This window comes from Hemiscyllium ocellatum, chromosome 31 (assembly GCF_020745735.1).
Source record: "Hemiscyllium ocellatum isolate sHemOce1 chromosome 31, sHemOce1.pat.X.cur, whole genome shotgun sequence".
In the NCBI taxonomy this organism is placed as follows: domain Eukaryota; kingdom Metazoa; phylum Chordata; class Chondrichthyes; order Orectolobiformes; family Hemiscylliidae; genus Hemiscyllium; species Hemiscyllium ocellatum.
In genome coordinates this window covers 21,440,242-21,460,440 of record NC_083431.1, presented here as the reverse complement: position 1 = coordinate 21,460,440, position 20,199 = coordinate 21,440,242, and the positions used below count along the sequence as shown (strand labels likewise).

At 40.2% G+C, this 20,199-nt stretch overlaps 1 protein-coding gene across 6 annotated transcripts in view; it reads right to left on the bottom strand.

Annotated features, from left to right (window-relative positions):
- Positions 1–20,199, bottom strand: part of myo18ab (myosin XVIIIA b) — a 308,092-nt gene that overhangs the window by 38,280 nt on the left and 249,613 nt on the right. For all 6 annotated transcript variants that reach the window (XM_060848332.1, XM_060848328.1, XM_060848330.1 and 3 more), the window contains 3 exons: positions 17,741–17,845; positions 9,480–9,626; positions 4,960–5,073 (listed from right to left, as the gene is read on the bottom strand). In XM_060848332.1, coding sequence (XP_060704315.1) covers positions 4,960–5,073; positions 9,480–9,626; positions 17,741–17,845 — 366 coding nt within the window. The remainder of the gene's footprint in view (positions 1–4,959; positions 5,074–9,479; positions 9,627–17,740; positions 17,846–20,199) is intronic.

Sequence of the window (20,199 nt, the reverse complement as noted above, 5' to 3'; positions counted from 1 at the left end):
ATTAAAGCGGAATTTTACCTATATAGAGAATGAATGCAAAATCCTGAGGGGTTTGAAGGACTGGGTGACCTGCTTCTGCACCTAATTTGTTTGTATGTTAAGTTTAAACAAGGAAAGGAGCTTTTATAGCAATATGATCTCTCTACGTCTTGTGGACTTGGCAAATCTGTGCTTCTGTCCTCAAATTCTTTTGTAATAAAGGTTTAAAGACTATTTGCCTTAATTGCTTATATTTGCATGTTAATTCTCAGTGATTAATGAACAAAGACATCCAAGTCCATTTGAGGTTCAACACTTCCAAACCTTCTATCATTTGAAAAATTATCTATTTTTCCTACCAAAGCAAATAACCTCACATTTCTCCATCATTTCATCTGCCAAATTTCTTCATATTCATTTAGCCTCTCTAATTCACTTTAAAAACATACAACATAGAACAGCACAGGCCCTTCAGCCTACAATGTTGTGTCAAGCATCTTCACACCCTCCTCACAGTTTTCAACCCCAATTGGTTTTGTGACATCTGCAAATTTGGAAATATTAGATTTAAATGTAGGATTAAATGTATATACAGATTGTGGATAATTGGATCCAAGTTCTGATCCTTGCAGTACTTAAAGTGACAACCTGAAAATGACCCATTTATTCTGACTCTGCTTTCAGTATGTTAACCAGTATGTTATCTCAATCCATGTCAATATATTCGTTAATAAATCTGTTTTTCAATTTTGGTTATTAACCTCTTGAATGGGATTTTATCAAATGCTTACTGAAAATCTAAATATACCACATCCAATGATTCTCCTTATTTGTTAGTTACATCATCAAAACATTGCAATAGATTTGTTAAACATGATTTCTCTTTAATAAATCTATGCTTACTCTGCCTAAATCTGCCATTATTGTCTAAGTCTATTGTTGCACTCCTTATTGCAGATCCTTGCATTTTCCATATTATGGGTAAGAGATCTAGTTTCCAGTTTTCTCTCTCCTTCCTTTCTTGAACTCTGGAGCTCCTTTTGTCATTTTTCCAATCTGTAGGGAGCGATGTATTTAATGGGTTGCGCGGTTATGCAATGTACTACTGAATAGCTTCATGTCAATAATTAACACAACAATGATAAATATTTTGTAATTGCACAATTCTTTCTACAATATCACAAAAGTCTGTGCTTTTTGCTCATTAACTTGTTTCTATAATGTGAATGTTGAGAAATATGGCATATTCCATTTTGGAAATAAAGTGTATTAACAAGGACTTCTCTCAGATGCTTTCAAGTTCCTTGTCCTCTATTAATCTTTCGATGGGTCACTACTTCTACCTCAATGTGCAAATTAAAATTTTCTCAGTTATAGCTGTATACCTATTGTGGGCTTCCAGTCACCAACGTCTCACAAGGCATCATTAAGGAGAAAAAAAAATCATTTCAAGACACTTCCATTCACTTTAACACTGCAGATTAGTATTGGCTTCACTTTATTACTATAAAGCTCTCAAACACCCACTTTACTCACCCCTGCAAGGTCATGAAAGATATTAAAAGTTCATTTTTGTCTATTCAGCTTAAGAATTAGAAAGCTGTATATTATCAATTTATTGCTGAAATATTGTACTGACAGTCAAGACATGGAATTTATCTTGAGCTTTTTGGTCCTACTATAGGCATGTATGAAGCTAGAAGAAGGACACTTAAATATGTTTAAAGTGGAGCATGAAAATGCTTAGTTCTGTCACTGATTTAATTAATCTGTACACAGAAAAAATATATCCTAAAGCATTGTAATAATCCCAACTGATGGTAATTCTTCATAAACTGAAAGAACTGCAGATGCTGGAAGTCAGAAACAAAAACAAATTTCTGGAAAAGCTCCGCAGATCTGGCAGCATCTGTGAAGAGAAATCAAAGATGATGTTTTGGGTCCGGTGACTCTTCCTCAGAACGCATAACTCACTGGGCCTGAAACATTGAAGAGAAATCAGAGTTAATGTTTCAGGCCCAGTGAGTAATGCGTTCTGAGGAAGAGTCACCGGACCCAAAACATTATCTTGGATTTTTCTTCACAGATGCTGCCCGATCTGCTGAGCTTTTCTAGCAATTTCTGACAGAAATTATTAGGTAGCTAAGATACTAGGGTGAACCATGGCTGGAGGCACCAAGAGGGCTTGAGACACATATGACTTGGAACTTTAACCTGCAAACATAGGAAGGAAAGGAAGTCAATTTATCATACAAATGAAATATCACCAATGTACTGTCTATAAATGCTTGGAACCATCTTTAATCTCATTAAAGGCTAATAGGAGTAGACAGATCAAGGAGAAAGTATTCATGACACAAAGGGAAGGAGACCATGCTAGTGTTGTAAAGCTGATTTAAAAAAAAACTTTGACTTGTGCTTGAAATAATTGTTCCACCAACTAGTGGTTAGTGGTTAGCACTGCTGCCTCACAGTGCCATGGACCCCTGTTGGAATACAGCCTTGGGCGATTGTCTGTGTGGAGTTTTCATGTTCTCCCCATGTCTTTGTTTGTTTCCTCTGGGTGCTCTGGTTTCCTCCCACACTGTGGAGATATGCAGGTTAGGTGGACTGGCCATGTTACATTGCCCATAATGTTCAGGGATATGTAGGCTAGGTAGATTAGCCAGGAGAAATGCAGGGTTAATAGTGTTGGGTAAGGGTATGAGCGCTGGTGTGGACTCAAATGGCCTCCTTCCACACTACAGGGATTCTATGAAAAGTAAAGTGGAAATTTATTTTTAAACACAAATGTGATAAGTTAGACAAAGGACACAATCAATATACAACATTATATTGGTGATATTCTCTTTGTATGATACTGATTTATTTTTCTTTACTCTGTTTGCAGATTACAGCTCCAGGTTAAATATGTTTCAACCCCTCTTGGTGTGTCTCTGCCATGGGCAAGAGCTACCTCTGAGCTCCCTAATAATTTCTGTATTAAAACAAAAATTGCTGAAGAAACTTAGCAGGTCGAGAAGAGAAAGTAGAGTTAACACTTCTTGTTTTACCTATGTGACCTCATTTGAGGAACCTTCTAAGATATCATTCTTCCTTACTGCAGTATTGACACCTTAATCAAAACTGTGACACCACCTCATCTGAAGATTCTATACCCTGAAATATTAAACTCACTCTCTCAACTGTGTCTGTGTGGTAGCAATGATATCTGTTAAGGGCCAGATCAAAGACCCTTCAAATATATCAAGAAGATTGCCTAACCCTAACCTTTTGTTTTTTAAAGACATGAATAAAGGTGCTGTGTTCAGAGTTAATTTGATCGATCAAACCACTTAGCTTTAAGCAAAGCACACATTATTCTTAACTCTCCAGTTAAAATACAAATAAAAGAAAAAAGAATTGGTATAAATGTAACTCTATTACAAAATTTAACAGAAAAATGGACTACTTAACTACAAAACGGCAATTGTTCCAACATAGTAATACTCGATAAAGACACCCTTGTCAAAGGCAAATTAAGTAAAATAGATTGTTGTACATGCAATGTTTCTCCAGTCGAAGAGGAAAGAATACAGAAATTTCTAACAGAGTGAGAGAGAACTTAAGCATTTTGGAGTGTTGTATGGCAGCTTCAAAACTCCAATAACTGCTGAAAGCTACACTAAAACCTGGTCATGTGGGAGCCTGACTCCACTCACTCATTCAAGCTACTTCTGTTGTTCCAACATCTAAAAAAACCTAAGACCTCACAAACTGCTTATTGGCTTAAAACAGACCACTTATCACCTGTCTCACATCTATTCATAGAAATAAAACAGGAAAACCAGTACACCTCTAAAGCCATAGTATCATCACATATCACATCCCATGTGTTGAGCAACTCTTGCAACCCATCTGCCCAACTTACAAGATGCCTTGTACCAAAATAAATGCCAGCCAACCTTTTCATGCTTCCTTGTGCATCCACTTAACTATAATTTACACTACTTTCTTGACTGGATTGTTTCCACTTCCATATACTTCTGTGCATAATCCCATATTTAATCAACACTCAGCATGACAATATCCTGCCAAATTAGTTTAACCTCACAAAGCACATTAGAAAATCTCTCTGCAAAGATGTTGATCCTGCTCCAATTCAGGTGCACTCGGTTAGACTTGTACAATTTCTATCTTCCCCTGAAACCACCCCAGTAGTTTACCCTCTATTTTGCTCCAATTCTTCATTCATGTATTCATCTGTTCTATCCATTTTGTTTGAATGCTTTCATCACTATCATAATTTTTGAGCACAACACTGGGCAAGTCAGATTGGGCAACATTGGGCAACTTGACATGATAGATCATAAGTTCAATTTTTGTAGTTGGTTACTATGGTGATTAATCACTAACAAACTTGCATGAACACGTTCAATGTTTTTTTGACACAAGAACAAGTTAATCATACAAAAACACGTCAAATTAATAAACAGATAAAACAGTGAAGATAGATCTCATCATAATCACCAAAACAAAAGATTCAATCATTTTTCTAGCAATATTCTTTTCAGATAGTCAATCACAGTGAAGTATCTTTAATTTATTACTTAATTGGTTCATTTTTGTAGGGAGGGTCCAGAAGCTTATTTCCAGTTCTAATGGCCTAGATAACCTCGGCACAAACTCTCCCAGCTTGGAAACTGACCTGCCCTTCTGCTGATATGAACTGTTCTTCTAAATTGAAATTGGGCTAGTAGTGACTGCTGACCATTTGTTTTCCTGCATGTCATAAAACTCAGAATTGTATACAACTCAATTAAATTTACAGATATCTTTATAGTCACTTATATTGTACTGTCTCTTGGAAAGCCAGGTATTTAGTCCATTGCTTCAAATAATTTTCTGATTTCTTCAAAATAAACTCTTCAAAACTGAAACGACAAATCTGTTTTACTTCTACTTTAAAATCCCAATTCCAAAATGCTTATCCGCACTTACTGAAACTTTGGCTTTAGAGATATCTTCAATCTGAAGGTGCAGATCTTCCATTTCAACTTCCATGGCTTTTCGAGCTTTGACAGCTACTGCGCAAGTGAACTCTGACTCTTCAAGCTAAAAATCGGCAATAATTATAAGGAATGAGAAATGATTAAATTAGATTATGTAAAAAAATAAACTGTAAAAAAAAAAGGAGCAATCTCTGAATTAAGTGACAATAGTTGATTCTCGGATCAGCCATGTTTATATAGAGTTTCTGAAACTTACAAAAGTGCTAATAGCCCAAAATCAATTAACAAATGCCTTTATCATTAAAAGATATTACTGATGGGGGGAGGTATTTTTAAAGTTTTCATAAAGGCCCAGGCAAGATGTCAGCAAGCAAAAGTAAAATACAGGTTTGGAGGGCTATGACATAGATTGAGAACTTGTAAAGAGAGAAAAATCAGAGCAGGAAATAAATAGTTAATTTTCATGTTGGTAGGCTGTCAGATGTGGGGTACCACAAGGATTGTGTGTGAACTCCAGTTAAATATAATCAATACCAATGAGCTGGATGTGGAGATTAAATGCGATAGTTATAAGTTTTCAGCTGACACAAAGCTGTGGGAGTGGGAGTTGTGAGGGGAAATAAGATATAAAGGGATTTGGACTGCTAGTCAGTGTCCATAAATCTAGCAGATGGGATACAAAGCAGAAACTGGCAGGAAAATCAAAAAATATAAAGCATTTATTCAATAGTAAAAGGCTGGGAAGTTTTGAACTTGAGTGACTTGGGTTTCCTTGGTTATGAATCATTGCAAGTTAATATATAGGTACAGCAAGTAATTAAGGTAAATGATATGTTGGCCTTCATTACAAGAGGATAAGAGAATAGGATAAAAATGCCTACTACAATTATGCAGAGGCTTCATGAGACTACACCTAGAATATTGTGTGCAGTTTTGGTAGAGTTACTCCAGGAAGGATAAAATTGCTATGGAGGGAATGTAAAAACAAAATTCACCAAACTAGTTCCTGGGATGTAGAGAAAGTCCTGTGAAGGAAGATTATATAGAAGGGCTATATTCTCTGGAGTTAGAAAAAAAAGAGGTAATCACTTTCAAACATAAAAATCTGTTTGCAGGGATCAAATGGAAAGATGCAGGAATGATGTTCCCTGACAGAGAACTAGATGACAGTCTCAGGATCAGTCCTTTTGGAGCCTCTAGGGCAAACTCTAAGCAACTTCAAGACTGAGATTAATAGATTTCTATGCAAAAATATCAAGGGATTAGAGGATAGTGTAGGAATACAGTTGAGATCAAAGATCAGCCATGATCTTGTTGAATGACAGAGCAGGTTCTGAGATTAACATAATGTAATTAAGAAGTGTTTTCAATACCAGAAATATTTTTCTAGATTAGTTTTGCCTCGTCTCATTTCCCCTTTCTTTGAGAATACAATTATCTTAAACATTAGAATAAATGTAAAAATCTCAGCATTATGCATTGGCACAGAGAATACCATTAATTAATCTCATAGGTTTATTGTGAGGATGTTAACATTTGCAGATCTCATAAAACAATCATCCATGAACAAACTGTGAAAGCGTATAAGAGTTTTTCATTTATTTCCTAAAGCATCATGAAGAAAGTGATGGAGATTGCTGGCCTGGAGTTAAAAATAACTCTTTGATGGATTGTTCTTTCTTTTTTTATATTGCTCATCAAGGAATATTAAATATTCTCCATGGAGGGGTTATCTCTTTTTAAAAAATTTTTTTGTCAGATCTTATGGTCTTAAATGACTGTTTATTTTCTCAATATTCTGGTTGCCTTTTCATTGAAATTATAGCATACATGTTAGAAAACTGTCAGAGAACTAGCTTCAATGTATTCTTTAGGATACCAATTTTGTATTTTGGTAATTTATCTTTTATCTGTCTACATAAATCATATTCCACCAAAACATACTGGAGCTGTTGCGTAAAGTTACAGAACACATAACAATCAGATAAAAAATAAAATCGAAGATTATTGAGGGAACATTGAGAATCTTGCATATTTCTACTTCAGAAAGGCATCAACTTGAGCCAAGTGATGTTTAACATTCATACCATAAAATGGCCATCTTCAACATGTACGTCTAAGTACTTTTCCTTGACATACAACAGAATTATCTTTGCTGAGCCACTCCCATCAATTAATATCCTTGATTATTGACGAGACAAACTTTAATTAATGAACAACATAAATACTGTGGCACCCTGCGCAAGCAAGCAGCTCAGTATTGGCAGGCAATCACATGACCTTGTTATTCCAAAGCTTTCTCGCTAGCTGTAAGACAGAAGTCAAGCATGTGATAGAATACGCACTACTTGCCTGGATGAGTACACCATCAGAAGCAATATTCTCGACATGACTGGCACATCATCCACCATCTTAAACATTCATTCCCTTCATCACTGGTACCATCTAAAGAGGCACTGGAGCAAATGACTAAAGCTTCTTTTAAATAACTTTCCAAACTTGCATCCTTGACCACAAAGAACCAGGGCAGTAGACAGACAGGAATACCATTACCTGAAAATTCCCCATTGAACTCAGATATATTGTCATTCCTTCACTGTTGCTGGGTCAAAGTCCTAGTATTCCCTACATAATAGTACTGATGGCACATCCACACCATATGGAATGTAATTTAGCCATTACCTTTGCAAGGCAATTTTTTTTTGTTCACTTATGGAATGTGGGTTGTTGGTTGGCCAGCATTTGTTGCCCATCCCTGGTTCCCCTTGAGAAGGTTGTGGTGCAGTGTCTTCTTGAACCAGTGCAGCCCCACCTTAGGATAGGCAATAAATTCTACTATACCAGCAATATCCATATTGCTTGAGTTAAAAAGAAACACAAAGATTCTGCCACTTAACAGATCTCTGCTTATGTTACTTACAATTGGGGAAAGGTTGCAGGAAACCACATGACCGTTAATTTAACATTTATGGGAAAATGTTAGAAGCTATTAAGGTGTCATAACAGTATACTTAGAAAAAGTCAAGGTAATTGAATAGATGGTTTTGTGAAAGGGAAGTCACATTCAACTAATTTACTGGAGCTCTTTGAAGTAGCAGCATGTTGTGGATGAAGGGGAACTAGTAGCTGTACTGTATTTTGATGTGATGCCTCATTAAATGTCTACTTGAAATCAAAGGTTATTGCAGAATTAAAAAGCTCATGGCGAAGGAGGAAACATTGGCATTGATAGAAGATTAGCAAGAAACACAGTAGGCATAAATGGGTCTTTTTTTTGATGGGCAAGATGTGATGAGTGGTAGGCTGCAGGGATTGGTGCTGGGACCTCAACTATTTACAATTCACATTAATTGCTTGGATGAAGCGACGAAAAGTAGGATTGTAAAATTTGTTGATGACACAAAAGATGGGTAGGAAAATAAGCTGCGAAGAGGATACAAGGAGATTTCAAAGAAATATCATTAATTTAAGTGATTAGTCAAAGATTAGAAAATATGTATCAAGTGAGAAAATATGAAATTGCCTATTTTGGAAGAATAAAATAGAAGCAACCTTATCTGAATGGTGAGAGATCGCATAGATCTAAGGTTTAGATGGATCTGAATGCCCTCTGTCATTAATCACAAACTAGTGTTCAGATGTTGCAGGTAATTAGGAAAACTAATAGAATATTATAATTTATTGCAAGGGGAAAGGAATACAAAGTTGAGAGCGTTGTTGGAAAAGCACAGCAGGTCAGGCAGCATCTGAGGAGCAGGAAAATCGGCGGTTCGGGCCGGTGTCCTTCATCAGGAAATACAGAAGCAGGGAGGTTATGCTTCAGGTACTAGTGGAAACAATATGGAGCTCTGTGTATAGCAATGGTCTCCTTATTCAAGGAAGGATTTAAATATGTTAAAAGCAGTTGTGTGAAGATTTACTAGATTAATATCTGAAATGGGCAGTGTCTGTCTTTTGAGGAAAGGTTGGACAGGTTAGGCTTGTATCAACTGGAGTTGCATAAGATTACTTGAGTGAAACATGAAAGCCTGAGGGGGCATGACATGATTGATGTGGGAAGGGTATTCATTCTTATGGGGGATAATCTAGAAATAGGAATCATTGTTTAAAAATAATAAATTGCCCAATTAAAGCAGGGTTGAAGAAAAATATTTTCCTCAGAGTTAGATGTCTTTGGAACTCTCTTCCTTCAAAAGATGGGGTAAGCAGAGTCTTTGAATATTTTTAAGGCAGTGATGGATAAAATATGGATGAAATAGAGTGGTGAAAGGGTATTGGGGGAAGGTGGCAACTTTCAAATTACAATCGGATCAGCCATGATCTTATTAAATGGCAGAGAAGGCTCAAGGAACCAAATGGGTTTCTTCTGCTTTTAAGTTTTTCAGCAATGGTTCATTTTATCTTATTAACTTCAGGAATGATCTTCCACAAAACAGTAATATTGACCAACGGTATTTTATAACTTTGAGAAGCTAGAGCTTAAGATTATGAAAAAAAAAGAAGTCTTACCTGGTTTTTCAACTGTGCAATTTCCCGTTTGCTGGGTGCATTATTCTTTAAGTGATCCAGCATTATTTGTGCATCAGCTAGAAGGGCTTTTGTCCGTCGAAGATCCTTACGCAGTCTCTTTTCAGTTTCAAAGTCTCGTTCACTAACCTAGTTTTTTAAAAAAAACACAAGCTAGCAAAATCCTAGGAAAAGTCTGCAAATAGAGATTTAATTAAAAAAAAACTAACATCATCTTATTGTAAAACGGCCATGTTAATGTTCTGTTTTCAACAATTTAATAATGAATACTCCTCAGAAATTATTGTTCTAAAAAAGAACAAAGAAGCACAGCACAGGAACAGACTCTTCAGCATACCAAAACAACACTGTGGCATGTGACGCCTTTCTAAGTTAAAAATCTTTTGTCTCTGCACTGTCTGTATCCCTCTATTCCCTGCTTATTTATCAAGACACCTTTTAAATGTTGCTATTGCATCCATCTCCATTATCTCCTCTGGCAGCACATTCGAGGCACTTACCACCCTGTGTGTACAAAATCTTCCTCTCATATCTCCTTTAAACTTACCTCCTTTTACCTTAAACCAATATCACAAGCATTTGATATTACTATCTCGAGAAAAAGACTCCAACTATCCATGCCTCTCAATTTTGTAAACTTCTTTTAAATTGCACCTTATTCTTCGACATTCATAAAAACAAATCAAGTCTGTCTAATTTCTCCTCCGAGGTAACGCCCTCCAAACCAGACAAATCCTGCTAAATCATTTCTGTACCCTCTCCAAAGTTTGCACATCCTTCTTGTAGTGTAGCAAACAGAAATGTACACAATACTCCAAATGTGGCCTGACTAAAGTTCTAAATAGCTGCAAATGACTTGTCAAATTTTTAGATTAGTGACCCAAATGACGAAGGCAAGCATGCCATATCAACTTGTGTTGCCACTTTCAGGGAAGTGTGGACCTATACACCAAGAATCCTCTGCGTGTTAACACTGCTAAAAAGGTTCTGCCATTTACTGTATACTTCTCTCCTGCATTCGATCACCCAAAATGCATCACCTCACATTTATCCAAATTAAACTCCAGTCATTTCACCTCCCAAGTTTCCAGTCTGTCTATATCCTGCTTTATCCTCTAGCAATCCTCCTTACTATACATGGTTCCCCCAAACTTTAGTGTCGTATGCAAACTTACGCATCAGACAACCTACATTCTCTTCCAAATCATTTATATATATGACAAAAAACAAGAGTCTCAACACTGACCACTGTGGAACACCACTGGTCACAGATCTCCCATCTGAAATTTCCCTTCCACTACTGCTCTGTCTTCTATGACAGAGTTAGCTCTGTATCTACCTTACCAGCTCATTGAGGATCCCATGTGACTTCATATTTTGTAACAGTCGGCTAAAGTCCATATGGACACCATTTACCACCCTGGTTTCGTCAATCACCTTTGTCACTTCAAGAAATTTAATCAAGTTTGAGAGACACGGCCTTCCTTGCACAAAGCCATGCTGCCTATCGCTAATAAGTACATACGTTTTTCAAATATGATTAAATCCTACAACTAAGAATCTTGTCCAATAATTTTCCTACCACTAATGTAAGATTCATTGGCCTATAATCTCCCAGATTACCTCATGGCCTTCTTAAACAAAAGAACAATGTTGGCTATCCTCCAGTGCTCTGAGTCTTTTTCTGTGACTAAAGAGATGACAAAGATTTTGTACAAGGTCCTGGCAATTTCCTCACCTGCCTCCCTCAGCATTCTGGGATAGATTCCATCAGGTCTTGCAGAATGTCTACCTTAAAATGCTTTTCAAAACACCCAATATCCCCTTCTTTTTAATAATGACATGCCCTGGAATATTAACATGCCCTAGAATATCAACGCACCCCTCATCATACACCCTGTCCTTCTCCTTTGTGAACATAGATGCAAAATATTCATTAAGAACCTCACCAACTTCCTCCAGCTCCAGCATAAATTCCCTCCTTTGTCCTTGAGTGAACCGACCCTTTCACGAGCTACCCTCTTGCTCCTTATATATGCATAAAATAGCTTGGGATTTTTCTTAATCCTGTCTGCAAAGAGCATTTCATGGTCCCTTTTAGCCCTTCTAATTCTTTGTTTGAACTTTGTGTTCTTCGAAGGCTCTGTCTGTCTTCAGTTTCCTCAACCCGATACATACTTTTTTCTTTTTGACTAAACTCTCAATTTCTCATCATCCAAGATTCCCAAATCTTGCCATGTTGGCCCTGAACCCTAATCAACTGACCTTTAAAAGATTCCTGCATACCAGATGTGCATTTACTCTCAAGTAGCTGCTCCCAATCTACATTCCCCAGTTCTTGCCTAATATCGTGGTAGTTAGCCTTCCCCCAATTTAGCACTTTCACTAGGGGTCTACACTTTTATTAGATTAGATTACTTACAGTGTGGAAACAGGCCCTTCGGCCCAACAAGTCCACACCGACCCGCCAAAGCGCAACCCACCCATACCCCTACATTTACCCCTTACCTAACACTACGGGCAATTTAGCATGGCCAATTCACCTGACCCGCACATCTTTGGACCGTGGGAGGAAACCGGAGCACCCGGAGGAAACCCACGCAGACACAGGGAGAACGTGCAAACTCCACACAGTCAGTTGCCTGAGTCGGGAATTGAACCCGGGTCTCAGGCGCTGTGAGGCAGCAATGCTAACCACTGTGCCACCGTGCCACTTGTCCTTATCCATAACCCAAAACTTAGAGTTATTATCACTGTCCCCAAAATGCTCCCTCACTGAAATTCCAATCAACTGGTCAGGCTCATTCGCCAATATCAGGTCCAGCATGACTCCTTCCCTAGATGGACTATTTATATGTTATTTCAAAAAATCTTCAGGATACATCGAACAAAATTTCTCCTCCATCCAAGCCCTGGCACTAAGCAAGTCCCAGTCAATATAGAGAAGCTAAAATCACCCAGCACAACAACCTTTGTTGTTTTACATTTTTCCATAATTAGTTAACATTTCTGTACCTCTATCATCCATAGCTTGTTGGAAGGCCTGTAAGTATAATCCCAAAACGATTTCACCATTCCTATTCCTGAGCTCTAACTCAGGATAAGGCCTCAAAAGGTGTCCTCCCTCAGTACAGCTGATATTCTCCCTTATCAGTAATGCAACTTCCCCATCTCTTTTATACCCCTATCTCACCCGAAATATCTAAATCCCACAACATTAAGCTACCAATCTTGCCCCTCTCTCAACCAAGTCTCTGTAATAGCTACAATATCACTGTTATATGTATTAATTCAAGCCCTAAGTTTGTCTGCCTTATTTGTCATACTGCTCGCATTAAAACAAGTACACCTCAGATTGCTAGCACTGTTGTGTTCAGTAATCTCTCCCTATTTGTTCTTCATCTTACCCTTACTGGCTTTTAGTCTCTGATTCCTCTTCGGTCATTCTGCTTGCTGATCTACTGCTCTGGTTCCTGGACCCCTCCCACACTAGTTTAAACTCCCTGAATGGCACTAGCAAACGACTCTGGCAGAATATTGGTGCCCCTGCAGTTCTTGTGGAGATCCTATCTGCCCCAAATGTCTACACACCTGTGACTCTCCTTACGACACCAGTCTTCATCTTAGCCTCACTAGCACAAGGCACAGGAAATAATCCGGAGACTAAAACCCTAGAGGTCTTGCTTTTCAAGTTCCTACTAAACTCTCTGAATACCTTTGCAGGACCTTATCTTTCTTTCTGCCTACTTAGTTAGTACCAAGACAGACCACAACCTCTGCCTGCTCAACCTCCCCTTTCAGAATATCCTGCAGCCACTCAGACATCTTTAACCCTGGGACCAAGGAGGCAAATTAAATGTATATACATTGCAATAAAATTGTAATCATACTTCTGGAACATTAAAGTTTTTAACTATTGAAAGTTTGTGAAAACTTAAATGGATTAAAACATAGGTGTTTCTACTTTTATCACAGTTTAAGCAAAATTTGATATGCAAGCTACTTGTATGATACGATTAGGTGATCCGTCATCCACAAAAAATGGGGTACAGTGCCCTGAAAATGACAGAATGACTTACCTCCCAGCTTTTCCAAGATCTACTACTGGATAGTCGAAGTGTTCATACAAGTTACACTATGTGAAACACCAGTAGTGCGGGGCAGCAGTGGACAGATGCTGCACTGGACAGTATTATAGAATCATAGTGGCGTACGGCATGGACACAGACCCTTTGGTCCAACGCATCCATGCTAACGTAATCTAGTCCCATTTGCCAACACCTGGCCCATATTCGTCTAAACTCTTCCTATTCGTATACCCATCCAGATGCCTTTTAAAATGCTGTAATTGTACCAGCCTCCACCACTTACTCTGGCAGGTCATTCCATATAACACCACCCTTGTGAAAAAGCTGCTCCTTAGGTCCCTTTTATATCTTTCCCCTCTCACCCTAAATCTATGCCCTCTAGTTTTGGACTCCCCCACCACACGGAAAAGTCTTTGTCTATTTATCCTATCCATGCCCCCAATGATTTTATAAACCTCTATAAGGTCACCCCTCAGCCTCCAATGCTCCAGGGAAAACAGCCCCAGCCTATTCAGCCCCTCCCAATAGTTCAAATCCTCCAACCCTGGCAACATCTTTGTAAATCTTTTCTGAACCCTTTTGAGTTTCACAACACCCTTCCACTAGGAAGGAGACCAGAATTGTACGCAATGTTCCAAAAAATGCCCCAATCAATGTCCTAAACAGCTGCAACATGACCTCCCAACTCCTATACTCAATGCTCTGACCAATGAAGGCAAGCATACCAAACACCATCTTCACTATCCTATCTGTTTGCAACTCCACTTTCAAGGAACTATGAACCCACACTCCAAGGTCTCTTTGTTCAGCAACACTCCTTGGGACCTTATCATTAACTGTATAAGCACCCCACATTTATCTAAATTAAACTCCACCTGCCCACTCGCCCATCTGATCAAGATCATGCAGTACTCTGAGGTAACCTTCTTCACTGTCTACTACAATCTCCAGTTTTGGTGTCATCTGCAAATGTACTAACTATACTTCCTACGTTCACATCTAAATCATTTATATAAATGACCAAAGTAGTGGACCCAGCACCAATCCTTGTGACACACCACTGCTCACAGGCGTCCAGTCTGAAAAACAACCCTCCACCACCATCCTGTCTTCTACCTTCGAGCCAGTTCTGTATCCAATGGCCAGTTCTCCCTGTTCTCTAACCTTGCTAACCAGTCTACCATGAAGAACCTTGCTGAATGTCAGGCAGCATCCAAGGAACAGGAAATTCGACATTTCGGGCAGAAGCCCTTCCTGATGAAGGGTTTATGCCCGAAACGTCGAATTTCCAGTTCCTTGGATGCTGCCTGACCTGCTGCACTTTTCCAGCAGCACATTTTCAGCTCTGAGCTCCAGCATCTGCAGACCTCGCTTTCTCCTCGAACCTTGCTGAATGCCTTACTGAAGTCCATGTACATCACGTCCGCCACTCTGCCCTAATCAATCCTCTTCAGTACTTCTTCAAATAAAATCAGTTCAGGATCCAGCCAAATGTGAGACTAGTAGATAAGCGTTAATCTATATTTGTGAACCTGACAGAAGAATGTTCCTCTACGCTCCAGGAAAACAAAGTGTGCCATTGTCACACTGGATCCTATCAAAGATGGTTGCTTGATATTTCAGAAGTGCATATGTAGCCTATACACAAGCCAGCCCTATTTATTTATTAGTTATTAGAGACAATAAAACTGCAGACGCTGGAATCCAAAGTAGACAGACAGGAGGCTGGAAGGAGGGTTACACCAGAAACGTTGACTTCTCCACTTCCTGATGCTGCCTGGCATGCTGTGTTCTTCCAGCCTCCTGCCTGTCTACTTTATATTTTATCATGCAAGTACAATTATGTGCAAACATTCAAAAGGGCCACGCAATTTGGGGTGGCACGGTGGCTCAGTGGTTAGCACTGTTGCATCACAGCACCAAAGACCTGGGTTCAATTCTCGCCTTGGGGAACTGTCTGTGTGGAGTTTGCACGTTCTCGCAGTGTCTACGTGGGTTTCCTCCGGGTGCTTCGGTTTCCTCGCACAAAGATGTGCAGGTTAGGTGATTTGGCCATGCTGAATTGCCCGTAGTGTTAGGTGCATTAGTCAGGGGTAAATGTAGGGGAATGAGTTTGGGTGGGCTGTTCTTCGGAGGGTCGGTGAGGACTTATTGAGCCGAAGGGCCTGTTTCCACACTGTAGGGAATCTAAAAATCTAAAAAAAAATTTAGAAGGTACATTTGATCCCATCCTCTGATGGATGGATTTGTCCTTCATCTGGTCCAGAGCCCATTTGGCTTGCCTGCTATTGTACACTTCTGGAGCTGGTGATCTGCTCTGGAATATTCTTTATTTCTTTTAAGGGAAATGGGCATTGCCAGCACAACATGTATTGTCTATGTTGAAACAGCCAAGAACTGAGTGGCTTGCTCAGTCACTTCAGAGACAGAGAGTCATAGAGTCTTAGAGATGTACAGTATGGAAACAGACCCTTCGGTCCAACCTGCCCATGCCAACCAGATATCCCAACTCAATCTATCCCACCTGCCAGGACCCAGCCCATATCCCTACAAACCCTTCCTATTCATCTATCCATCGATATGCCTCTCAAATGTTGCAAGTGCACTAGCCTCCACCACTTCCTCTGGCAGCTCATTCCATACACGTACCACCCTCTGTGAGAAAAGGTTGCCCCTTAGGTCTCTTTTATATCTTTCCCTTCTTATCTTAAACCTATGCCCTCTAGTTCTGGACTCCCTAACCCCAGGAAAAAGACTTTGCCTATTTACCCTATCCAAGCCCCTCATTATTTTGTAAACTTCTATAAGGTCACCCCTCAGCCTCAGACGCTCCAGGAAAAACAGCCCCAGCCTGTTCAGCCTCTCCCTTTAGCTCAAATCCTCCAACCCTGGCAACATCTTTGTAAATCTTTTCTGAACCCTTTCAAGTTTCACAACATCTTGCTGATAGGAAGGAGACCAGAACTGCACACAGTATTCCAACAGTGGCCTAACCCATGTCCTGTACAGCAGCAACATGACCTTCCAACTCCTGTGCTCAATACTCTGACCAATAAAGGAAAACATACCAAACGCCATCTTCACTATCCTATCTACCTGCAACTCCACTTTCAAGGAGCTATGAACCTGCACTCCAAGGTCTGTTTGTTCAGCAACACTCCCTAGGACCTTACCATTAAGTCCTGCTATGATTTGCTTTCCCAAAATGCAGCACCTCTCATTTATCTGAATTAAACTCCATCTGCCACTTCTCAGCCCATTGGCCCATCTGGTCAAGATCCTGCTGTAATCTTCGCTGTCCACTACAGCTCCAATTTTGGTGTCATCTGCAAACTTACTAACTGTAGCTCTTATGCTTGCATCCAAATCATTTATGTAAATGACAAAAAGTAGAGGACCCAGCACCGATCCTTGTGGTACTCCACTGGTCACAGGCCTCCAGTCTGAAAAACAACCTTCCACCACCACCCTTTGCCTTCTACCTTTGAGCGAGTTCTGTATCCAAATGGCTAGTTCTCCCTGTATTCGACTACATTTTCGTGACTTGGGAGTGACATAGGTCAGACCAAGTAAAGGATATCTGTGAACCAAATGGTATTTTGTAGCAATCGATATTTTTCTCATGTCACAATTAAACATCTAGGTTTATAGTCCAGATTTATTAATTGAATTTAAATTCCAACAGGTATTGTGATGGGTTGGGTTTGAACTGATGTCCCCAAAGGTTTAGCCTCAGCCAGTGATGTTACCGTTACTCTAATATCTTCCCTAATACATTATTTCTCACCTTAACCCTATGACTCTATGGTGTTAAGATCCAGCTTTCAAAGTGGGCCTCCTGCTGGGACCATTCAACAGTCAATTGAGTTTGGGAATGGAGTCTATTCCAGTACATATTCCAAGTCACTTACGTTCTTTAGAGTTGGACTACTTTTAAACACAAGAATGCATAGGATAAGGAAACTATTAGGGCCAACAGTCCACATTTGTGCTTATATACCAGAGGAACCAGTGAAGAGGTCTGTTAATGTTAAAACCTTAACCAGCAAATATGAATATTGCTTTAGGTTATTCAAAAAATAAAAAGTCACAAAATTGCGTCCAGTTGTTCAATTCCGAAAGGATATAACTTCTCCATCTTTTTCTGAGCATTACCTGCTCACTGACTGTAGACAGTTTGTTCTCCAGATCTCTCTTCTCTCTCAGAATTTTCTGTTTCTCATCATATTCCTCTTCCAACTGCAGTTCAAATTGTTTTAACTGATAAAAGAAACATAAACACAACAATATTAGAATTCAAGCTTTCATAGTTGATTTTTCAAGTAAACAAGTTGAGTTTATTCAACTATTTAGAGGTATATTTAATGTAAAGCAACACGCACTGAATTTAAATTCAAACACCTTCATGATCAGTTATCCAAATACTGCATCTAATCTTTGTAAGATAGTATTGTGTATGAAATGGACTTGCCCTTCACTTCAAAGCAGCACTTGGCAATAGTGGCTATTAGGAGCCCTTGCAAAACTGGATTCAATGCAAATTGGGAGGAAAAAAAATCTCCCATTAGTTGGAGTCATACCTAACACAAAGGACGATGGTTATGGTTGTTAGAGGCTGATCAGCACATATCTACATCACTATTGGAGTTCCTTAAAATAGTTCCCTTGGCTCAATCATCTGCTGCTGCTGTATTGGATTACCTTACCTTCATCACAAGGTTACTGTTTAGGATGTTGATGATTGCAATGTTCAGTACCAATTGCAACTACTTACTATTTGGACTTGAAACTACATTGCAGCTTCTTCACTGTTGCCAGGTCAAAATACTGGAAGCCCTTCCCAGCAGCCTCAAAGTGTACCTTTGCCACATTCACTGGAGTGTTTCAACACAACAGCTCACAACCATTTTATCAATACCAATTAGTAATGTGTAATAATATCAATAGAAGAATTTACAAATTGCTTAAAATTTAAATGAAGACTAAAAAAACTCAGAATGCATCAACTTAACAAGAAATTAATTTTAATTGCAACTATCTCAGGATGGACTGGAGTAAAGGAAAGTGGGGAGCTGAGAGTGGGGTGCTGGAAAAACACAGCAGGTCAGGCAGCACCCGAGGACCAGGGGAATCAACATTTTGGGCAAGAGCTCTTCATCAGGAATGAGGCTTGTGAGCCGAGGGGGTGGGGCTGCAGGGAAATAAGCTGAGAGCGCAATAGGTAGTTGGAGGTGGGGGGTAATGGTGATTGATCAGAGAGGAATGTGGAATGGATCGGTGGGAAGGAAGATGGACAGGTAGGACAGGTCATGAGGGCAGTGCTGAGTTGGAAGGTTGGAATTGGGATAAGGTGGGAGGGGGAGAAAATGAGGAAACTAGTGAAGTCCACATTGATGCCATATGGTTAAAAGGTCCCAAGCAGAAGATGAGGTGTTCTTCCTCCTGGCATAGGTGGTTAGGATGTGGTGGTGGAGGCGGCCCCAGACATGCATGCCCTTGGTGAAATGGGAGGGGAAAGTTGAGGTGTTCGGCCACGGGGCGATGGAGTTGGTTGGTGCAGGTGTCCCAGAGATGTTCTCTGAAGCACTCTGCAAGTAGGCGTCCTGTTTCCCCAAATGTAGAGAAGACCAGATCGGGAGCAACGGATACAGTAAATTACGTGTGTGGAAGTGCAGGTAAAACTTGATGGATGTGGAAGGCTCCTTTGGGGCCTTGGATGGAGGTGAAGGAGGGTGGGGGAGGGGAGGTGGGGGAGGTGCAGGTGCAAGTTTTGCAATTCCTGCAGTGGCAGATGAAGGTACCAGGAGGGGCGGATGGTTGGTGGGCGTAGTGGACCTGACAAGGAAGTCGTGGAGGGATCGTCTGGGGTGGGGAGGAAACTATATCTCCTGGTGGGGTCCATTTGTAGGTGGCGGAAATGGCAGAGGATGATGCGACATATATGGAGGTTGGTAGGGTGGATGGTGAGGACCGGGGGTTGTGATTGGAAGGGTGAGGCTCGAGGGCAGAGGTGCAGGAAGAGGATGAGATGTGCTAGAAGGCATCATTGACCATTTAGGAGGGGAAATTGCAGTCGATGAGCCAGAGGCCAGCTGGGTGTGTTCTGTCGTGGTTCCTCGTTCGGGAACCCCTAACTGCCCGGTATTACCTCCTACCAAAGATTCAAACAAATCTGAATGCCCCAGCCGACCTAATGTCTAAGCCTGTTCCTGCCCCCCTGAACTCGTCTCCACATGCCTTGTACTGTCCTATCCTTCCGGTCCAGGAACTCCCCACATACGACAGGGACACCACCCATGCCCTCCACCTTCTCCAAGGCTTTCGTTTCCCCCAGCCCTCAACGCCTCATCTTCACCATGGACATCCAGTCCCTATACACCTCTATCTGCTATGGCGAGGGCCTCCAAGCACTTAGTTTCTACTTCTCCTGTTGTCCCCACCAGTACCTCTCCACTGACACACTCTCATTTGTTTGGCTGAGCTGGTCCTCACCCTCCATTTCTCCTTTGAATTCTCCCACTTCCTCCAGATGAAAAGCTTAGCCATGGGCATCCATATGGGCCTCAGCTCTGCCTGTTTCTTTGGCTTTTACGTGGGACAGTCCATCTTTCGCA